The following is a 16028-nucleotide window of genomic DNA, read 5'->3' on the forward strand; positions in this document are numbered from 1 at the left end:
GCTGTATGCACTGTCATGAAGGCCTGGGGCGGTGGAGTAGTGAGTGACAATGCAGGCTTGGCCTGGAGGAGGGCTGACGGTTTGGCAGTGATTCTTTGGTGTGGAAGCCACCCGGTCCATTGTAGGGTTTCAGCATCCTCTGGCCCCTACCCATAAGTGCCAATAGCAATCTCTCCTTCCTCCTGGTTGTGACACCCATACCTATCTCCAAACACTGCCAGGTGCCCCCTGAGGACAGCGGAACTGGGGAAGCGATGGAGATGGAAGCAGGAGGATGTGTGATGTTTCAGAGGCCGGTTAGACTTGAGGGAGTGAGGCCTAACAGTTTCAAAGATGATGCCAGGCTTTTAGCCGAGTGACAGCGTGGGTGGTGCAGTCTGCCGAGCAGGGGATGACCAGCTGGGGGCTTGGAAATTCTGCCATCAGGAGGTTAAGATGTCCTCTGCTTCCCCTGGCCATTGTTTTTAGTGGTTAGAATGTCAGTCCAAACATGAAAGGGTTGCAGGTTCGATTCCTGGTCAAGGGCACATAGCTGGAATGCAGGTTCAATCCCATGCGTGCGAGATAGATTCAAGTAGGTATCGATAAACTACTGCCTGTGGGCCACTGCCAACCCACTACTTGCTTTTATAAAGTTTTATTGGAACAAAGCTACATCCAGATTGTCTAATAGCCGCTTTTCTGCTATAATAGTTGCACTGAGTAGTTGTGACAGTGATTGGCCTACAGAGCCTAAAAACACCGACTCTGGCCCTTCCCAGAAAGAAATTTGCTGATCTCTGATTTAAAACACACACTCGGGGTCAGACAGACCTGGTTTTGCTCTTGGCTCTGACACTTCCCGGCTGTGTGATTTTGAACCACTTAACCTCTCTGGCCTTCACTTTAGATAACAGTGAGTTTCACACTGGAAAGGAGATCATGCATGTAAAGTGCTTGGAACAGTGTCTGGCACAGAGTAAGCACCCATTCCACGTTAGCTCTTATTAGTCTCGTGGTGACAATGATTTTCTTGGTAATTGCACTCTCTCTCTCACACACTGCATGCTCACGGGTAGGTGTGTTTGTCTCCCTGGTGGGAAGGGAAATCCTGGACCAGCTGGAGCCCCACCTGAAGCTTGGGTTTCTCTATCCTTTTCCAGGCCTCACTTACCTGGATGACCTGCTGCCCAAACTGTGGGCGTTTATCTGTGAGCTGGGGCCCCACGGAGGGCTAAAGCTCTTCTTGGAATGCCTCAACAATGACACTGAAGAGTCCAAGCAGCTCTTGGCCATGCTGATGCTGTTCTGTGACTGCTCCCGGCACCTCATCACGTAGGTTGACTGCTGCGGGCCTGAGCTCCTTCCCTAGAATGCAGTGGCAGGAAAGAAGTGGTTACTGACGCAATTCCTGCTAAGGTTTGGGCCCGTGCGGCAGGGTCCGCTGCTTGCTTTTGTAAATGACATTTTAGAAGCATTAGATGAGGAAACATTTACAGAGTGGGTGGCACATAGTAGGGCTTCAGCAATTGTTAGTTCCCATCCTTTCAAGGGGCTGGGTCAGCACCCCTGAATGTGGGCTTTGGGGTTTCTTGGCTCTGGGTCTAAATAACTTTGGCCATTGACTCGCTGTGCTAGTTAGTCTACTGGAAACTTGCAGAGCCAGGGAGTCAGGGTGCAAAGCTTGGCTCCACCACTTACTGAGGTGCCCCGGGCAATGGGGATAACATTACCACGTGATAGGGAGTGAGAAAAGGAATGTCAGGTACTTAGCACAGTGCCTGGCACAGAATGAGACATTAACAAATGCTAGTCCCATTTAGTTCTTTGTTCTTTAAGCTTAGGTATCTACTCTTGTATTTGGTGTTCTTTTAATTCCCCTTTTCCCCCCAAAAGGCTGGTGAAAAATTATAAGATAGAATGGACCATAGGCAGTTAGGTTCAGAAGCATTGGCAGGAGGCAGGGGCTTGGAGGTGCAGATTGGCTAAGAATCGTGGAGGGAAGGGCTCAGTGAGAGGTTGGAGGCAAGAGCAGGGACCGTAGCTGCTGGTGCAGACCCTGACCTGCTGGGTCACGGGTGACCCAAGAGTGACTCCTATTCTAAAGGGAATGGAGCCGTTTTAGGATATTTTCAGATAGAGCTGAAATACAGAGCAGGGGGGGGAATGGTATTTTTAACTTTTTACTGGGGACAATTTCAAGTCAACAGGAAGTAGAGAGAATATCATACAATGACCTCTCATGCACCCATCACCAGCCTCAACAGTTAACATTGCCAGTCTTGCTTCATCTGTACGCTCACTCTCTCTCCTCTCCCTCATTGTTTTGAACCATATTCTAGACATTTACTACTTTATCTGTAAATTTTACAGGAAGTGGCTCTAAAAGATAGAACTTATTTCATTACCTTATTTTGTCCTCTAAGAAGTACAGGTTTAGTGGGGGTTTTTTTGCCTTTCCTTGGTGGATAATTGTGAATAACTTTCTGATTTAGGATCCTTGATGACATTGAAGTTTATGAAGAACAAATTTCATTCAAACTGGAAGAGCTGGTTACTATCTCCTCCTTTCTGAATTCCTTTGTGTTTAAGATGATCTGGGATGGAATCGTAGGTAAGGTAAAGGTGGTGGCCACTGTTCTGTTGATGCTACAGGCAGGGAGGTCAGTCAGTAACACGGATGTTCTTAGCCTTATTATCTGTCAATGTTAACGGAAAATGCATATTTCTTCACCTAATTAGAAGTTTCCTTCTTTCATTCTCTATCTGTGACCTCTGAAGACAGTGGTGAGGTTAAAGAAGTCTTGTTCTCCCACGTTTTTCAAGATTTGCTTGTATCAGGAATTATTAGTGATGATTAATTTTGCCCCACATCTCCTTTTGATTCTGTGTGTTGGTTTTATCTTTGAGAAGATAAATGTGTGCCAGCTAACACCTCCGGTTAAAGATGCACCCCGTGATGTGTTTCCAGCGGTTCAGAACGAAGCTCCTTAGATTAACAGGGTCCTTAGATGACGTGCTAGTGGGAGGCACATGACTGATTGTGCCTAAGAGCTACTCAGCCCGTAGACACTTCGAACACACACCCAGGGTGCTTTTCAGCTGTGTGCCATGCAGGACTCCCAGTAAGGGGGAGGAAGAACGCGGTGGGACTTGATGACCAGAGCTGTCCTTTCAGTTCATCTCCGTTCTGATCAGCTTCGTGAGGGTGCCCCCTGCTTGTGTGCCCACAGAGAACGCCAAGGGCGAGACCCTGGAGCTGTTCCAGTCCGTCCACGGGTGGCTGATGGTGCTGTACGAGCGGGACTGTCGGCGCCGCTTCGCCCCCGACGACCACTGGCTGCGAAAGTGAGTGCCGGGGTGGGGAGGCGGTTTATGGACGCTGCGCGCACATCTCAGGGCAGGGGAACTCGTCCCTCTCCTCCAACTTTCACCCGCGTAAGGAGACCCGTTCTTCCTGCACCTGTTGGGGCGGATCGCCTGGCAGTCACTTCTGTTAAAATGTGTGTCCCCTGAGGATGGTTTGAGCTCATTATAGCAGCACCCGGTCACATTTAGCAAGTGTTTCGTATCCAAACTGGGATAAGAAAAATGTTCAGCTGAACTGAGCTACAGATAATGCTAGGCAAACGGCAGTTTTTAACTATCAGAATGAGAGGATAAAAACTACAGCTAGGTGTTTTGGGGGACGGGGTTGCGGAATCCTTTTGCAACAACTAAACATAAGGTCGCGTCCACATTAACTTATCAATGACATGTCAACTCCTGTGTAAGTGGCACTAGAGCAGGACTGGGCAGCTGTTTCCGTAAAGGGCCTGACGGTGACTACTCTAGGCTCTGCAGGCCAGTCTCTGTGGCACGGAAACAGCCAGAGACAACACGTAATGAGTGTGTGGTGTGTCCCATAAAACTTGACAGAAACAGGCGGCAGGCTGCATATGGCCCGCAGGGGGCAGTTTGCCAAGAATGGTGGATGTTTTGTTTTCATTATTCCCAAGCCCATGTCTTTCTTTTTAAGGGATCTCAAACCCAGTGTGCTCTTCCAAGAACTGGACAAGGACAGGAAGCGGGCCCAACTGGTCCTGCAGTACATCCCTCACGTCATTCCTCACAAAAACGTGAGTTGCACTCAGAGCTGGGCCCTGTGCGTCTCTCTCTTCCACCATGTGGCTCCTAGCCTTCCGTATCTGTTACCCAGTTGGAAATAAATAAATGCGCTCATTCATTCAGCAGTGCAAACGGTGACTGGATCTTACTCTGTGTCGGGCATGAAGCTAAATGCTAGGGGTACAGGATTGAAGGCGCTATGAATTGGCCGTCCTGTAGAGTGGGGTGTGTGCCACAGGGTTGGATGCTGGGAGAGCCCAGAAAGGGATTGGGAGCACAGGCAGAAGTGGGCAGGTTTTAAAGGACTCAAGTGAGAGAATGCAGTGCTGCTAGAGAGCCAGACGGACAGTCTGTCTGGAGAGAACGTAGGAGGGAGGGAAGAAGCTATATTTCTAATTCTAAGAGTGTTTTGGGGAAGGTTTCCTGTTCCCTCAACTCATTGTTAACTTATGGAAGCATCCCACTGCGGTTGGGTCTCAAATGACGTAAAAGCCATGAATCTCGTACAGTGTGTTTTAGGGAATCGTCAGCCATTGACCTCTCTCTGGTCTCACCGTTGCTTGTTTCAGAGAGTTCTTCTGTTCCGAAACATGGTCACCAAGGAGAAGGAGAAGCTGGGGCTTGTGGAGACCAGCTCCGCCTCCCCTCACGTCACCCACATCACTATCCGACGGTCCCGGATGTTGGAGGTGAGCAGCCCACAAGCAGTGTGCTCGGTGGAGGGCAGGCGTGTCAGCGGGTGAACCTGTTGCCTCTGAACTGTTCTTGTCGCTCCTTCATCTAATGACACTGGAATCGAGGCCCTGGGAGCCAGAAAGGGGCCACTGGTCCTGCTTCCTGCTCTGAGAGCTTCCCACAGGAAGGAGAGCCTTAGGGGGATCCCTGAGTGTGCAGCGGGCCTTGGGTCCTAATGGGCTGCACTTCTGCCCTCGGCAGGATGGCTACGAGCAGCTGCGGCAGCTGTCCCAGCACGCCATGAAGGGCGTGATCCGCGTGAAGTTTGTCAACGACCTCGGGGTGGACGAGGCAGGGATTGATCAAGACGGTGTTTTCAAGGAGTTCTTGGAAGAGATCATCAAGAGGGTGTTTGACCCGGCACTCAACCTATTCAAGGTATCCCAGGGGAGGGAGCGGGGCTGCCAGCCGCCACACTGAGGCGCCACAAGACGCGAAGGGCTGGGCGTCTTGACCCAAGGCCTCACCTCCCTGCCTCTGTCCGCCTGTTTCCTCGCAGACAACCAGTGGGGACGAGAGGCTCTACCCTTCGCCCACCTCTTACATCCACGAGAACTACCTGCAACTCTTTGAGTTCGTGGGCAAGATGCTGGGGAAGGCCGTGTATGAGGTAGGCGCATGAAGGAGCATCGGACTGGAGAGGAAGACGAAACGTGGGAAGTCCCATGGCTTCGTATGCATTTGTGATCAGACCTAGCTGGGCCAACTGCCTGTCACTGGGATAAAGTCAGGAAGGAAGGACAGGAACCGATTGCTGTACAGAGATACTGTACTCCTGTGCTGCTCGTTGAATCCTCAGCATCCCCGTGGCGTGGCCGCCGCTGTCCTGTTTGTGTAAGGACGGGAGAACCGAGGCTCGAGGAGGCCCTTGTCCAGAGTCTCATCATTCCTTGAGGGGAGAATGCAGATGTGAACCCAGGCCACCCCGAGTCCTAAACCTGCCCTGCGCTTCGCTGAAGGGTGAGGGGCGGTGTGATGGCCTCCCCGATTTCCAGAGCCTCGCCTCTGTCTCCTCCCTCTCCAGCAACAATAATAGTGCAGATGGAAGAAATGGGGGCACGGGGCCCGCTGTTTGCCCTGCTCTGCCTCCGGCAGGAGCGTGTCCTCTGAGCTCCCACAGCCTGCTCCCCAAGTCTCACAGCAGGCAGGCTGCGCTGCCACCCGTTTGCAGGTGGGAAACTGAGGCTCCGTGGCGGGGCAGCAGCAGAGCTGGGTTTGACCCCTGAGCAGTGTGGCTTCAAAGTCCATGTCCATAACCACCATGCTGAGACATCCCCACGGGGACTTACTGGGTTTGTGAAGTGAGGGGGAGGTAGCGTCCAGGTTGGAGGTTCCGGAAGTGCCTGGAGACGCTCCTGGTGCCTCTGGGCCTGAGCGGCCCCTGATGGGGTGATTGGGGCGGACTCTGGACAGACTGCGGTGGCGAGCTTGTCTCCTCCCGCAGGGGATCGTGGTGGACGTGCCCTTCGCATCCTTCTTCCTGAGCCAGCTGCTCGGGCACCACCACAGTGTCTTCTACAGCTCTGTGGACGAGCTGCCTTCCCTGGACTCCGAGTTCTACAAAAACCTCACCTCCATTAAGGTCAGTGTGGACAGGCGGGGCTTGGCTGAGCGCTGGCGGGAAGGCACCGGCGAGTGAAGCCCGCAGGGTGGGTGTGGTGGATGAGGCTCCTGCCCCTCGTGCCTCGGGACCCTGCCTGTCTCGGAGGGCCGATGCTCAGGGCCTCCTTCCTCGAGGGGGTGCGCGGTTGTCTCCTTTGCTTCCCGCTGCTCAGTGGCCACAGCAGTCGATGCCTAAGCAGACCTCGTAGGAGCGTCATTTCTTCAAAGCAGAGCCCTGCTGGGTACCAACCCTTTCCCTTCCCTGTCGTTTTAGCGCTACGATGGGGACATCTCCGACCTGGGCCTGACGCTGTCGTACGATGAAGACGTCATGGGTCAGGTAGGTCAGCTTCTGGGGCTGGAGTCTTCTTTCTGTCCCTCTGGGCTTCCTGAGGCCTGCGCTGCCCTTGGTGCTTTCCCCAACGGTCCCCAAACAGTGTCTGTCTGTCCGGCCGCTCTTTCCTCTGGCTCCCATGCCAGTTCTCCTGTCCCACCTTGCGGGGGGATTTCTTTAGGTGACCCACTGAAGTTCTTGACATTGAGGAGAGCAGTTGATTCTGTAGTTTCCAAATCTTTCATCAGATTTTGAGGCTTCTTCCTGACAGTCTTAATTTTCTCTCCTGACTATAAAAATAATGCAGACCCCTAACCAAACATCAGCTAGAATGTGAGCATACGGTGAAAATGAAATCCGCCTGGAGTGGCAGAGCCCGGAGAGTGCCACTGGCAACATGTGGCTGGCCTTCCAGATCTTTCTCCCTGGCACCCACATCATTTTTTTTAAATTTTTTTTTTTTTTATAACCTTTAGTATTAATCATGTAGGGTCTGCTTGCTGATGTGTAAGCCCAGGCTTTTTGGGAAAATGGTTGTTCCCAAACATGTCTCATCTTAATTCTGTCGTTCCGGTCGTGGGTGTCAGCCCTTTTGTCTGAAGGAAGCTTTCTCCCCATTAAAATCCTCTCGAGTGATTGCTCCCCTTCTTCCCTCCTAGCTCGTTTGCCATGAACTGATTCCCGGAGGGAAGACCATTCCTGTTACAAATGAAAATAAGTGAGTATCGCAATTCGATTTTTAAGGTCATCACTTGAGAAGACTTCATCCTGGCTCTCCAGGCTTACTTTGAGAATTTATTAAGATACATTGAAGTAGAAAAGCCATAAGTATTATAATGGAACTTATAATGGTTGCAGTTTCTAGACCAAAATTGTATTAAATTCGATGTGCAAAATAAGAATTGACACTTGATTATTTGCAGTAGCACTTCTGAGGCCAGAGGCAGTGTTCCTAGGACTTTAACGATGGTCCTCAGTGCAGACAGATGGATTCTGGGACCTTCGGGCACACAGTCCGGAACGCAGAAGGCACCGAGGCAGAAGGCACATGGAGGGGCGGATCGTGTAGGGATGATAGTGCGTGGTGGTGGTAGAAAGCCCGGTCTTGAGAACACAGCGGCGAGGTCAGATGCTGCAGATACACCTTAGGTATGGGGAGCTTCTGAGGCTCGGCAGCTGTTGTCACAGAGAACAGGCTTTCAGGAATCTGTCACAAATGTCAACCTCTTTGGTCCCTAGAAGCCAGACTCCTCAATGCACTGTCTCCACCCGGCCTATTATCACCAAATTATAATTACAGAACTTAGCATGAAGGCCTGTCTAGCTAGTATAGCTAGTAGGCCTGTCTGTCAATCTGTCCGTCTTCTCTTGCCACCGTTCTCTGCTGAGCATCTGAATATTAATCTGAGTGTCACTCTCCTCAGTGACACGTGAGAGTTCGGTCCTACTTGGATCAGATGCACGTTCCAGCCCGGCATCGCGTCTCTGGTTGGGATGGCTCGGTCATCCTCATGCTTGGGAGCTTTCATTCAGCACAGACCCAGTTCTCGTCAGTTTGAGATGCACCAGTTTGATTTGCCTCCGGGGGTTAGTTTGACAGTTGAGGAAGAACAGAGCCTGGGACTGTCTGGAGCCCCCGTGTTCCCTCTCACCATCCCTGCAGAGGGCTCTCCAGGAGAAAGCGTGTGCAAAAGGCCTTCCAGGGTGTCCTTTCCCGCGCTCTTCCACGTTCTCAGTGTAAAGCTCAGGGTGAGAGCGATTCAGTGCTGCAGGCTACCTCTCCTGCGAGGCCTGGCGGTGCCCGTTTCTCCTCCTTCAGGGGATGCTGGGTCCTGCACTTCTGAGGTGTGAAATGGGAGAGTCCCTCTCTTCCTTCGGTGAAATGGGACAGAACTAGTAACCAGCTTCCAAGAGTCAAGGAAAGGAGTCACAGTAGAAAAGGTCATCTTGAAGTGTACTGATGTGCAAGTTTGCCGCTGGATAATTTTTAAAATGGGCTGTTTCAAGGCCAGGCACTCGGATTTGAGTGCTGCGGGAACACGTTTATTTGGACTGGACTGATTGGAATTTTGAGATTTATGCGTGGGCTGGGCTCGAGGTCTTTCAACTCTGAGTGTATGCTCGCTTAAAAAATCAGCAAGCTAGCAACCCTGTTGGGTTATATTTAACCTGTTCAGTTGTAGTACATTCTATGTTATACATGCGGCCATTGTGTTCATAAAAGCAGACCCAGGAGACCATCTGCTGGAACCGTGGTTAGTGTTCTGACGTCCTAGTTGAAACTGAACGTGAGCCAGCTGCATCTGACCAGAACTTTCTGAGGCCTCGCCTTTGCACAGCCTCCCTCTTGGTCCAGATGAGCAAGGTTTTAATGGAAGTTTCTGCATGAAGCAGTTTTTCTCTGCTTTAAAGCTTAGAGGAGGACTGCACTACATCTTAATTGGTGTATGCCCAAAAGGAAGAAATTAAATACAAGACTGGAAAAATACCTTGTACCAAGAAGGCCCTCTCCTTACCTGGAGAATGTCTTGCTTTGAGTCTTGACACATTGGGGTGTTATCCTGACGAATGGCCCACTGTTTTGTGTGGTTCTTTTTGGTGAAGTGATGAGGTAATGCCCTGGGCACGCCGTGCACTGTTCAGGAGAGCCGTCATCGTCATCTGTGATTGTGGTGAAATGTCCTGGTACTATTTGTGTTTCTGTAAGATGAAACAGAAATGACCTAACTCATCTTCCAGCCCACTCTGTCATGTTAATTCCCATTGTTTTCTTTTGTCGCCAACAGAATCAGCTACATCCACCTGATGGCACACTTTCGAATGCACACTCAAATCAAAAACCAGACGGCTGCCCTCATCAGCGGATTCCGTTCTATCATCAAACCCGAGTGGATCCGGATGTTCTCAACCCCCGAGCTCCAGCGCCTCATCTCCGGTGACAACGCCGAGATTGACCTGGAGGATTTGAAGTAAGGAGTGAGCGAGCTGGCAAGGGCGAGGTTCTTAGGCCTGGAAAGCAGGTGCCCCCTCGCGGGGTCCTCTTTGGAGTTATTTCAGGGCCCATCTCCACTGCTCTCCTCCCCGCTCATGGGGTGAACTGCCGGGAGTAAGAACCCAACCACTTTTGTGCCTAGAAACCAAAGGGAAGCAGACCCTGAGGACCGCTGGGCTCTCTGAGGTCCTCGGGACTAGTGGCAGGACCTTCCGCTGGCTTCTGCTCTGGAGCAGCCAGCTCCTGAACTCTCAGCTTTAGCTTCCAGGAACATGGGGTCATTAAGGCATGAACTCTGGCCTTCAGAAGATTAGGTAGTGAGTAGTGCGTTCTAAATGCCATGTTTACCTGTGTCTGTGCGACTGAGCTGTGTCTGCATTGTTTTCAGGAAGCACACAGTGTATTACGGTGGTTTTCATGGAAGCCACAGGGTCATTATCTGGCTCTGGGATATTCTGGCCTCCGACTTCACGCCCAACGAGAGAGCCATGTTTCTGAAGGTACTGTGCATGTTACCTAGACGTGCGTGTGTGCATACGTAGATATTCTCCTGAAACTAGACCAGTGTAATAACTTACACTCGAGGGGAAATGACGTGGTAAGAGGACCTCCTGTCATCAGCATGCCGTCCCATCGGCGGGCTACACCTTCCAGGTAGGCAGGTCAGGCAGTAACCGGGGAGGGCCTCGAGGTGAGTGAGCCTGCGCGGACCTCTGCAGGGACAGGCATGCTCCGCCTGTCACTCCATCTGCCCCTTCACTGGTGCTAGCCTTGCTCACGCCTCCCTTGCTTTCCCGTCATTATAGAAGTGAATGGTGCTGTTACCTTAAGAAACTAGAGACAGTCTGTTCTACAGGGTAGGATTTAAACAGTCTCATCTCTACCTCTGGAGAAATGGGACTACCTCTGCACAGCTTTTTTCTCAGTAGTCTGCACACACCACCACACGTGCAATGTCCCAATACAATGCGCACAAAGGGGCTGTTAGTGTATGTTTTGCAAATAAGAGTGGCTGGCATTCACCAGGACTCCTGTACTGGGGTCTTTCAAGTTGTAATGTTCAAAATGTGACAGCCCCACTGGAGACCCTTCCTCGGTGGGAGTTTGTTCCTGAACTCCACACGTCCTCCACCAGACACCCTCAAAGGCTAGTCATGTCACACGTTTTAGTCCGAGACCAGCCCTAAAGACTTGTGTGAGGTGTGTCCCAGCCCTTGGGCCATGTGCCCGCTGTGACCCGTCCTGTCGGCCGAGTAGCAGTGACTGGCCCGTGACTGGAGCAGTGAGACTGAGGGCCCATTTCTGAGGGGGTGCCGGCCCCTCTGACCCCTGACCTGCCTTGTGTTGCAGTTTGTGACCAGCTGCTCCAGGCCCCCGCTCCTGGGATTCGCCTACCTCAAGCCTCCTTTCTCCATCCGCTGTGTCGAAGTGTCAGATGACCAGGTAGCACGGCTGGGGAGGGTTGTGCACGATGCTCACCGCAGGGCAAGCCCCTGACTCCTGGGAGCTGGGGAGAAGGTTCGCTGTCCTCCTGGGAGCAGGCTGACCCTGCTGCCTCAGCTCAGTTGGTCCTCCTTCCTCCCTCAGGGAGGAGTAGCTGGAGGTGTTTTTAGTCACCGCTGCTCTGCCAGGCTCCAGGTCTGAGAGGCAGTGCGGTTGAGGGTGAGGGCATGGGCCTAGGGAGTAAACAGGCACAGGTTTGAATGCCAACCTCTCCACCTGCTGGCCGCACTGCTGGGAATGAATATAAAGGGAATGAATGCCCTAGGGGTTGTCATCCTCTGCAGGGTTGGTGCTGAGTAGCCCTTGTTAAAAGTGTCTCCTTCCCCCCACTCCTGCAGCCTGGTGGCCTGAGTGCCACGCCTTTCAGGATGCTGCAGTCTGGGCTCCAGATCCTCCCCGTGGGACACGAGCCCCCTTGGCTGGAGGAGGCTGCCCCAAGCTAGTCTGGCCAGGCCAAGCACTGGCAAGGTCGGAGAGGAAGCGTGAGGCTGCACTCAGACATGTTTGGGGATCTAAAGCATTTGCACTGCATACTGGCTCTCTGAAGATTGGTTACTCAATAACTAGCGGTTACCCAGAGGCCCCATTTCCTGGCGCGTCCTTAACACAGGAGTCCCTGTGCTGCCCGAGGAGGGGGCTGCTCTGTGCACTCACCTCTTGAGGCTCGTCCTCGGGGTGGGCCGGCCTTGGTGGTGGAGTGCCCACTCCAGGCCCAGCTTCGCCAGGGCGGTGTGCACATCCCGCTCAGCACCCAGGTCCTCCCGTCCTGGCACTGCCCTGGCTCCCTCCCTGGGCACCTCCAACCCAGGCTGTGCTGTGTGCTTGCAGGACACTGGGGACACCCTGGGCAGCGTGCTCCGGGGCTTCTTCACCATCCGCAAGCGGGAGCCAGGCGGCCGCCTGCCCACCTCCTCCACCTGCTTCAACCTGCTCAAGCTGCCCAACTACAGCAAGAAGAGCGTCCTGCGGGAGAAGCTGCGCTACGCCATCAGCATGAACACGGGCTTCGAGCTGTCCTAGCTCCGGTGCCGGCTGCCTGCCTCACACTCCTGCCCATCGGACCTCAGCTCCAGGAGGCAGCGTGCCCCGGGCCCGAGACCAACATGCCAGGCGACTGCAGCCCTCACACCCTCCCTGTCGCCATGAGCCTCCCGTGGCCTCAAGAACTTGGGACGCAGGCGCGACTCTACACAACATTCTCCAGGTGACACTAATGGAAGGGGGGTCGGAAATAAACCTCCAGATTCCGCCAGCATCGGTCGTTTCTCGGTACTCCCAGCGGCCGGAAGCCCAGGCCCACGACGGTGGAGGGGCTTCTCTTTTTGACAGTTTGCTCTTTGGTGAGTCTGTCTGCCCTTACGTTTCTGAGTGTGCTGTGCATGGACAAGGCCCAGGCACGCCAAGGCTCCAGGCCGGTTTCCGTGACCTGGGCCTGTGTGCACAAAGCCTAATTCGCGTGAGACACTCTCCTGTTTCTGTAAACTACTCAGGTAGCCTCTATGCATCCGACAGTCTCGGCCTCCAGCCCACCCCAGCAGCCTCTCGCCAGACGGCCAAGACCCCCTTCTCCCCAGGGAGGCAGAGGTGCCTGCTGGAAGGTCATGAGCACAGAAGTGTGGGCGCTGCTCCCATTGGCCTAGATGCTCTGAGTCCTCAGCAGGCCAGCTGCTAGGGCACCTCCACTGGCATGTTCCAGAAAGTGCGTTCAGCCTGCATCCTGGGTTTGCCAGAAAACACCAGTTGGCCCTAAGAGCAGCTCCATTTCTAGAAGGTGCGGCTGTTACCCAAAGCCTCCTGGTTCCCAGGAGCAGCTGCCTTCCTCCTGCTTCTCTGCCCGCCTGTTAAGTAGGAGGAAACAAATCTTAGCCAAGGTCCTGTCCTTCTGGGCATGGCTTTGCTCAGATCGTAAAATCCATGAAACTGAGGTCTCGCCCCCGTCCATCCTCAGCACAGGAAACCCAGGAGACCTCTGCACCGACTCAGCTCACGAGTCTCAGGAAATTCACGGCCCCTGGTTGGTTTTCTTTGTTTTACTGTTTGTTGGTTTTTGTCAAATCATGTGCTCCTCTGTCCTCATTCTTCACCTTTATCATCAGAACTGGACTCTAGACCCAGGGAACTGAGGCAAAGGCCGTGTCAGTGGTCCATGTTGACAACCATCCACCCTCGTCCACCTCATCACACTCCTTCAGTCTCCCCACCACGGAGACTGAGCCAGACTAGAAGCCAGGAGTGCCTGGTCCCTCGTCTGCTCTATGGAGCGGCTTGGGCTGGTCGCTAGCTCCCTTCCAGGCAGCAAACACCTTCCAGCAAGAACCTTCGGGTTGGTGGCGAATGGGCGTGACCTGTCTCCACGGCTTCTGTGGAGATGGGCGCCCGTGTTCCGTTAGCGTCCAGGCCTGGCTGTGCCGAGCCCCTTGGGAGGCCAGTGTGTGTTTTACTGTCATGGAAACACAGCAAGGAATCTACAGACAGGAATTCCGTATTTAAGATTTGTTAGTAACCCCTGACTCTATGGATTTGCCACTTTCTTTAAATGCTCCATTCCTCCGGAGGTCTGATGAGCTTGGGTGTGCACACTGAGCAGGTTTGCGCGTTATACTGGGGCCCGTAGAATTGTCAACCTGCACAAAGAGATGGGACCCCATCTTGATTTTCATCACCTGAGAATCATCCTGTGTGGGACTGGGTGCGGGTAGTAATTTCTAAGCATCCACTCTAGGTCTCTCTTGCCGAGGAGGAGGAGTTTGTCATTTCATATCACTCTTCAGCAGCCGGAAATATTGCACTACCTAAAACACTGACTTATTGAAATATTGCTTTCATAGCTGGCTCTTGACGACTCTAAAACGATGTGGATTTTTAAAATATAAATAATAAATAAGTGATCAAACAAAAAGGTGTGGGTTATTTTGTTTTCACAGATAACTTATAGATTAAAGCGTGATCGACGGCTTTATAAAACGTAAATGTAAAGGTGCACTTCAGCCCACGATGGCTGCTCCGCTTCCTCTGAGGGAGCGCTTTCCAACCACGTGTCTGGGAAGCTCAAGGTGGGCTGCTGGGGCGGAAGCACACGGGCTCTCACAGAGGCAGGAAGACACAACAATGACGTAACAGGCCTCTGGTTCTCCTCCTACCCAGAGTTCAGAGCAGCGGACAATTTGTCATTAAAGCTAATGTCACCTTCTGTACCACCGGTGCCCGTCCCTCTCACCGCTTCTCAGAGGAGCCATCACCCCACAGGGCACGTCTTACACAGTCATGTAAAAGAGACAGATGCTCGTAGAAAAGAACCAGGTAACTCAAACGTGCGTGGAGTGAAATTCTGCAGCTTCATCTAGACAGACTCCGCTCTTCCCCCTTAGTGAGGATCAGACTTGCAGGACACAGCCTTGTCTCGTTCTGTTCAACAAACGCAGCAGCTTTACATTCCACAGAAAACCCATCTCAAACCCGCCCATTTTTCCAGTTCCACCTTCTGTGGCTTTTCCCCTCTTCCTCCGGAGTCCTGTTCTAGTGCCGGTACCAGACTGTTTTGATTAGGGTAGTTTTGTAATATAACTTGGTGTCTGGAATTGTGATTCCTCCAAGTTATACTACAAAACCACTGTAATCAAAATAGTTTGGTACCTGCACAAGAACAGGCATACAGATCAATGGGACAGAACAGAGAACCCAGAAATTGACCCAAGCCATGAAGCTCAATTAATATTTGACAAAGGAGGCAAGAGCATACAATGGAGTCAAGAGTCTCTACAATAAATGGTGTTGGGAAAATTAGACCGATACATGGAAAAAATGAAACTAGACCAGCAACTTACACCATACATAAGAATAAACTAAAAGTGGATTAAAAGACTTAAATGTAAGTCATGAAACCATAAAAATCCTAGAAGAAACCATAGTAGCAAAATCTTTGACATCTCGTAGCAATATGTTTACAGACCCGTCTCCCAAGGCAAAGGAAACTAAGGAGAAAATAAATAAATGAGACATCAAAATACAAAGTTACACAGCAAGAGAAACCACCAACACAATGAAGAGCCCTCTGTATGGGAGAAAATATTTGGCAATGATAAAGGGATAATATCCAAATATACAAGGAACTCATACAACTTAATAGACAAACAATCCATTTAAAAAGAGGACCAATGGCCAAGAGATACATGAAGAAATGCTCAGTCACTAATCATTTGAGGTGCAAATCAAAACAATAAGGTACCATCTCACACCTGTCAGAATGGCTACCATCAACAAATCAATAAATGACAAGTGCTGGCGAGGATGTGGAGAAAAGGGAGCCCTAGCTAGTTTGGCTCAGTGGATAGAGCGTTGGCCTGTGGAACTGAAGAGTCCCAGGTTAGATTTCAGTCAAGGGTATGTGCCCGGTAACAAACTTGACTCCATGTAGAGGGTGTGCAGGAGGCAGCCAATCAATTATTCTCTCTCATCATTGATATTTCTCTCTCCCTCTCCCTTCCTCTCTGAAATCAATAAAAATATATTTTTTTTAAAGGGGGGTGGAGAACCCTAGTACACTGTTGGGAATGCAGGCTGGTATAACCATTATGGAAAAAAAGTATGGAGTTTCCTCAAAAAGCTAAATATGGAACTACCATTTGACCCAGTGATCCACTTCTAGGAATATATCCTAAGAAACCCAAAGCAACCAGTCAGAAAGAATGTATGCATCCTTCTGTTCATAGCAGCACAATTTACAATAGCCAAGATTTGGAAACAGCACAAGTGCCATCAGTAGATGAGTGGATAAAA

The 16028-nt window shown here is 51.6% G+C and overlaps 1 protein-coding gene across 5 annotated transcripts in view; it reads left to right on the forward strand.

Moving 5' to 3' along the window:
* The window catches only part of UBE3B (ubiquitin protein ligase E3B), a 31102-nt gene extending 16422 nt beyond the window's left edge, over window positions 1-14680 (forward strand). For 4 of the 5 annotated variants that reach the window (XM_084868138.1, XM_084868137.1, XM_084868135.1 and 1 more), the window contains 14 exons: window positions 1143-1314; window positions 2475-2593; window positions 3213-3327; window positions 3998-4097; window positions 4656-4775; window positions 5023-5199; window positions 5321-5431; window positions 6266-6403; window positions 6698-6763; window positions 7417-7475; window positions 9544-9726; window positions 10138-10249; window positions 11100-11192; window positions 12081-14679. In XM_084868138.1, the coding sequence (XP_084724264.1) occupies window positions 1143-1314; window positions 2475-2593; window positions 3213-3327; window positions 3998-4097; window positions 4656-4775; window positions 5023-5199; window positions 5321-5431; window positions 6266-6403; window positions 6698-6763; window positions 7417-7475; window positions 9544-9726; window positions 10138-10249; window positions 11100-11192; window positions 12081-12272 (1757 nt within the window). In that variant the 3' untranslated portion in view covers window positions 12273-14679. Of the gene's footprint in view, window positions 1-1142; window positions 1315-2474; window positions 2594-3212; window positions 3328-3997; window positions 4098-4655; window positions 4776-5022; window positions 5200-5320; window positions 5432-6265; window positions 6404-6697; window positions 6764-7416; window positions 7476-9543; window positions 9727-10137; window positions 10250-11099; window positions 11193-12080 lie in introns of all 5 variants that reach the window. The other variant, XM_084868139.1, reaches the window with a different exon arrangement.
* The last annotated feature ends 1348 nt before the right edge of the window (window positions 14681-16028 follow it).

Source organism: Pipistrellus hanaki, assembly GCF_964339955.1.
Source record: "Pipistrellus hanaki genome assembly, chromosome: 19".
Lineage (NCBI taxonomy): Eukaryota > Metazoa > Chordata > Mammalia > Chiroptera > Vespertilionidae > Pipistrellus > Pipistrellus hanaki.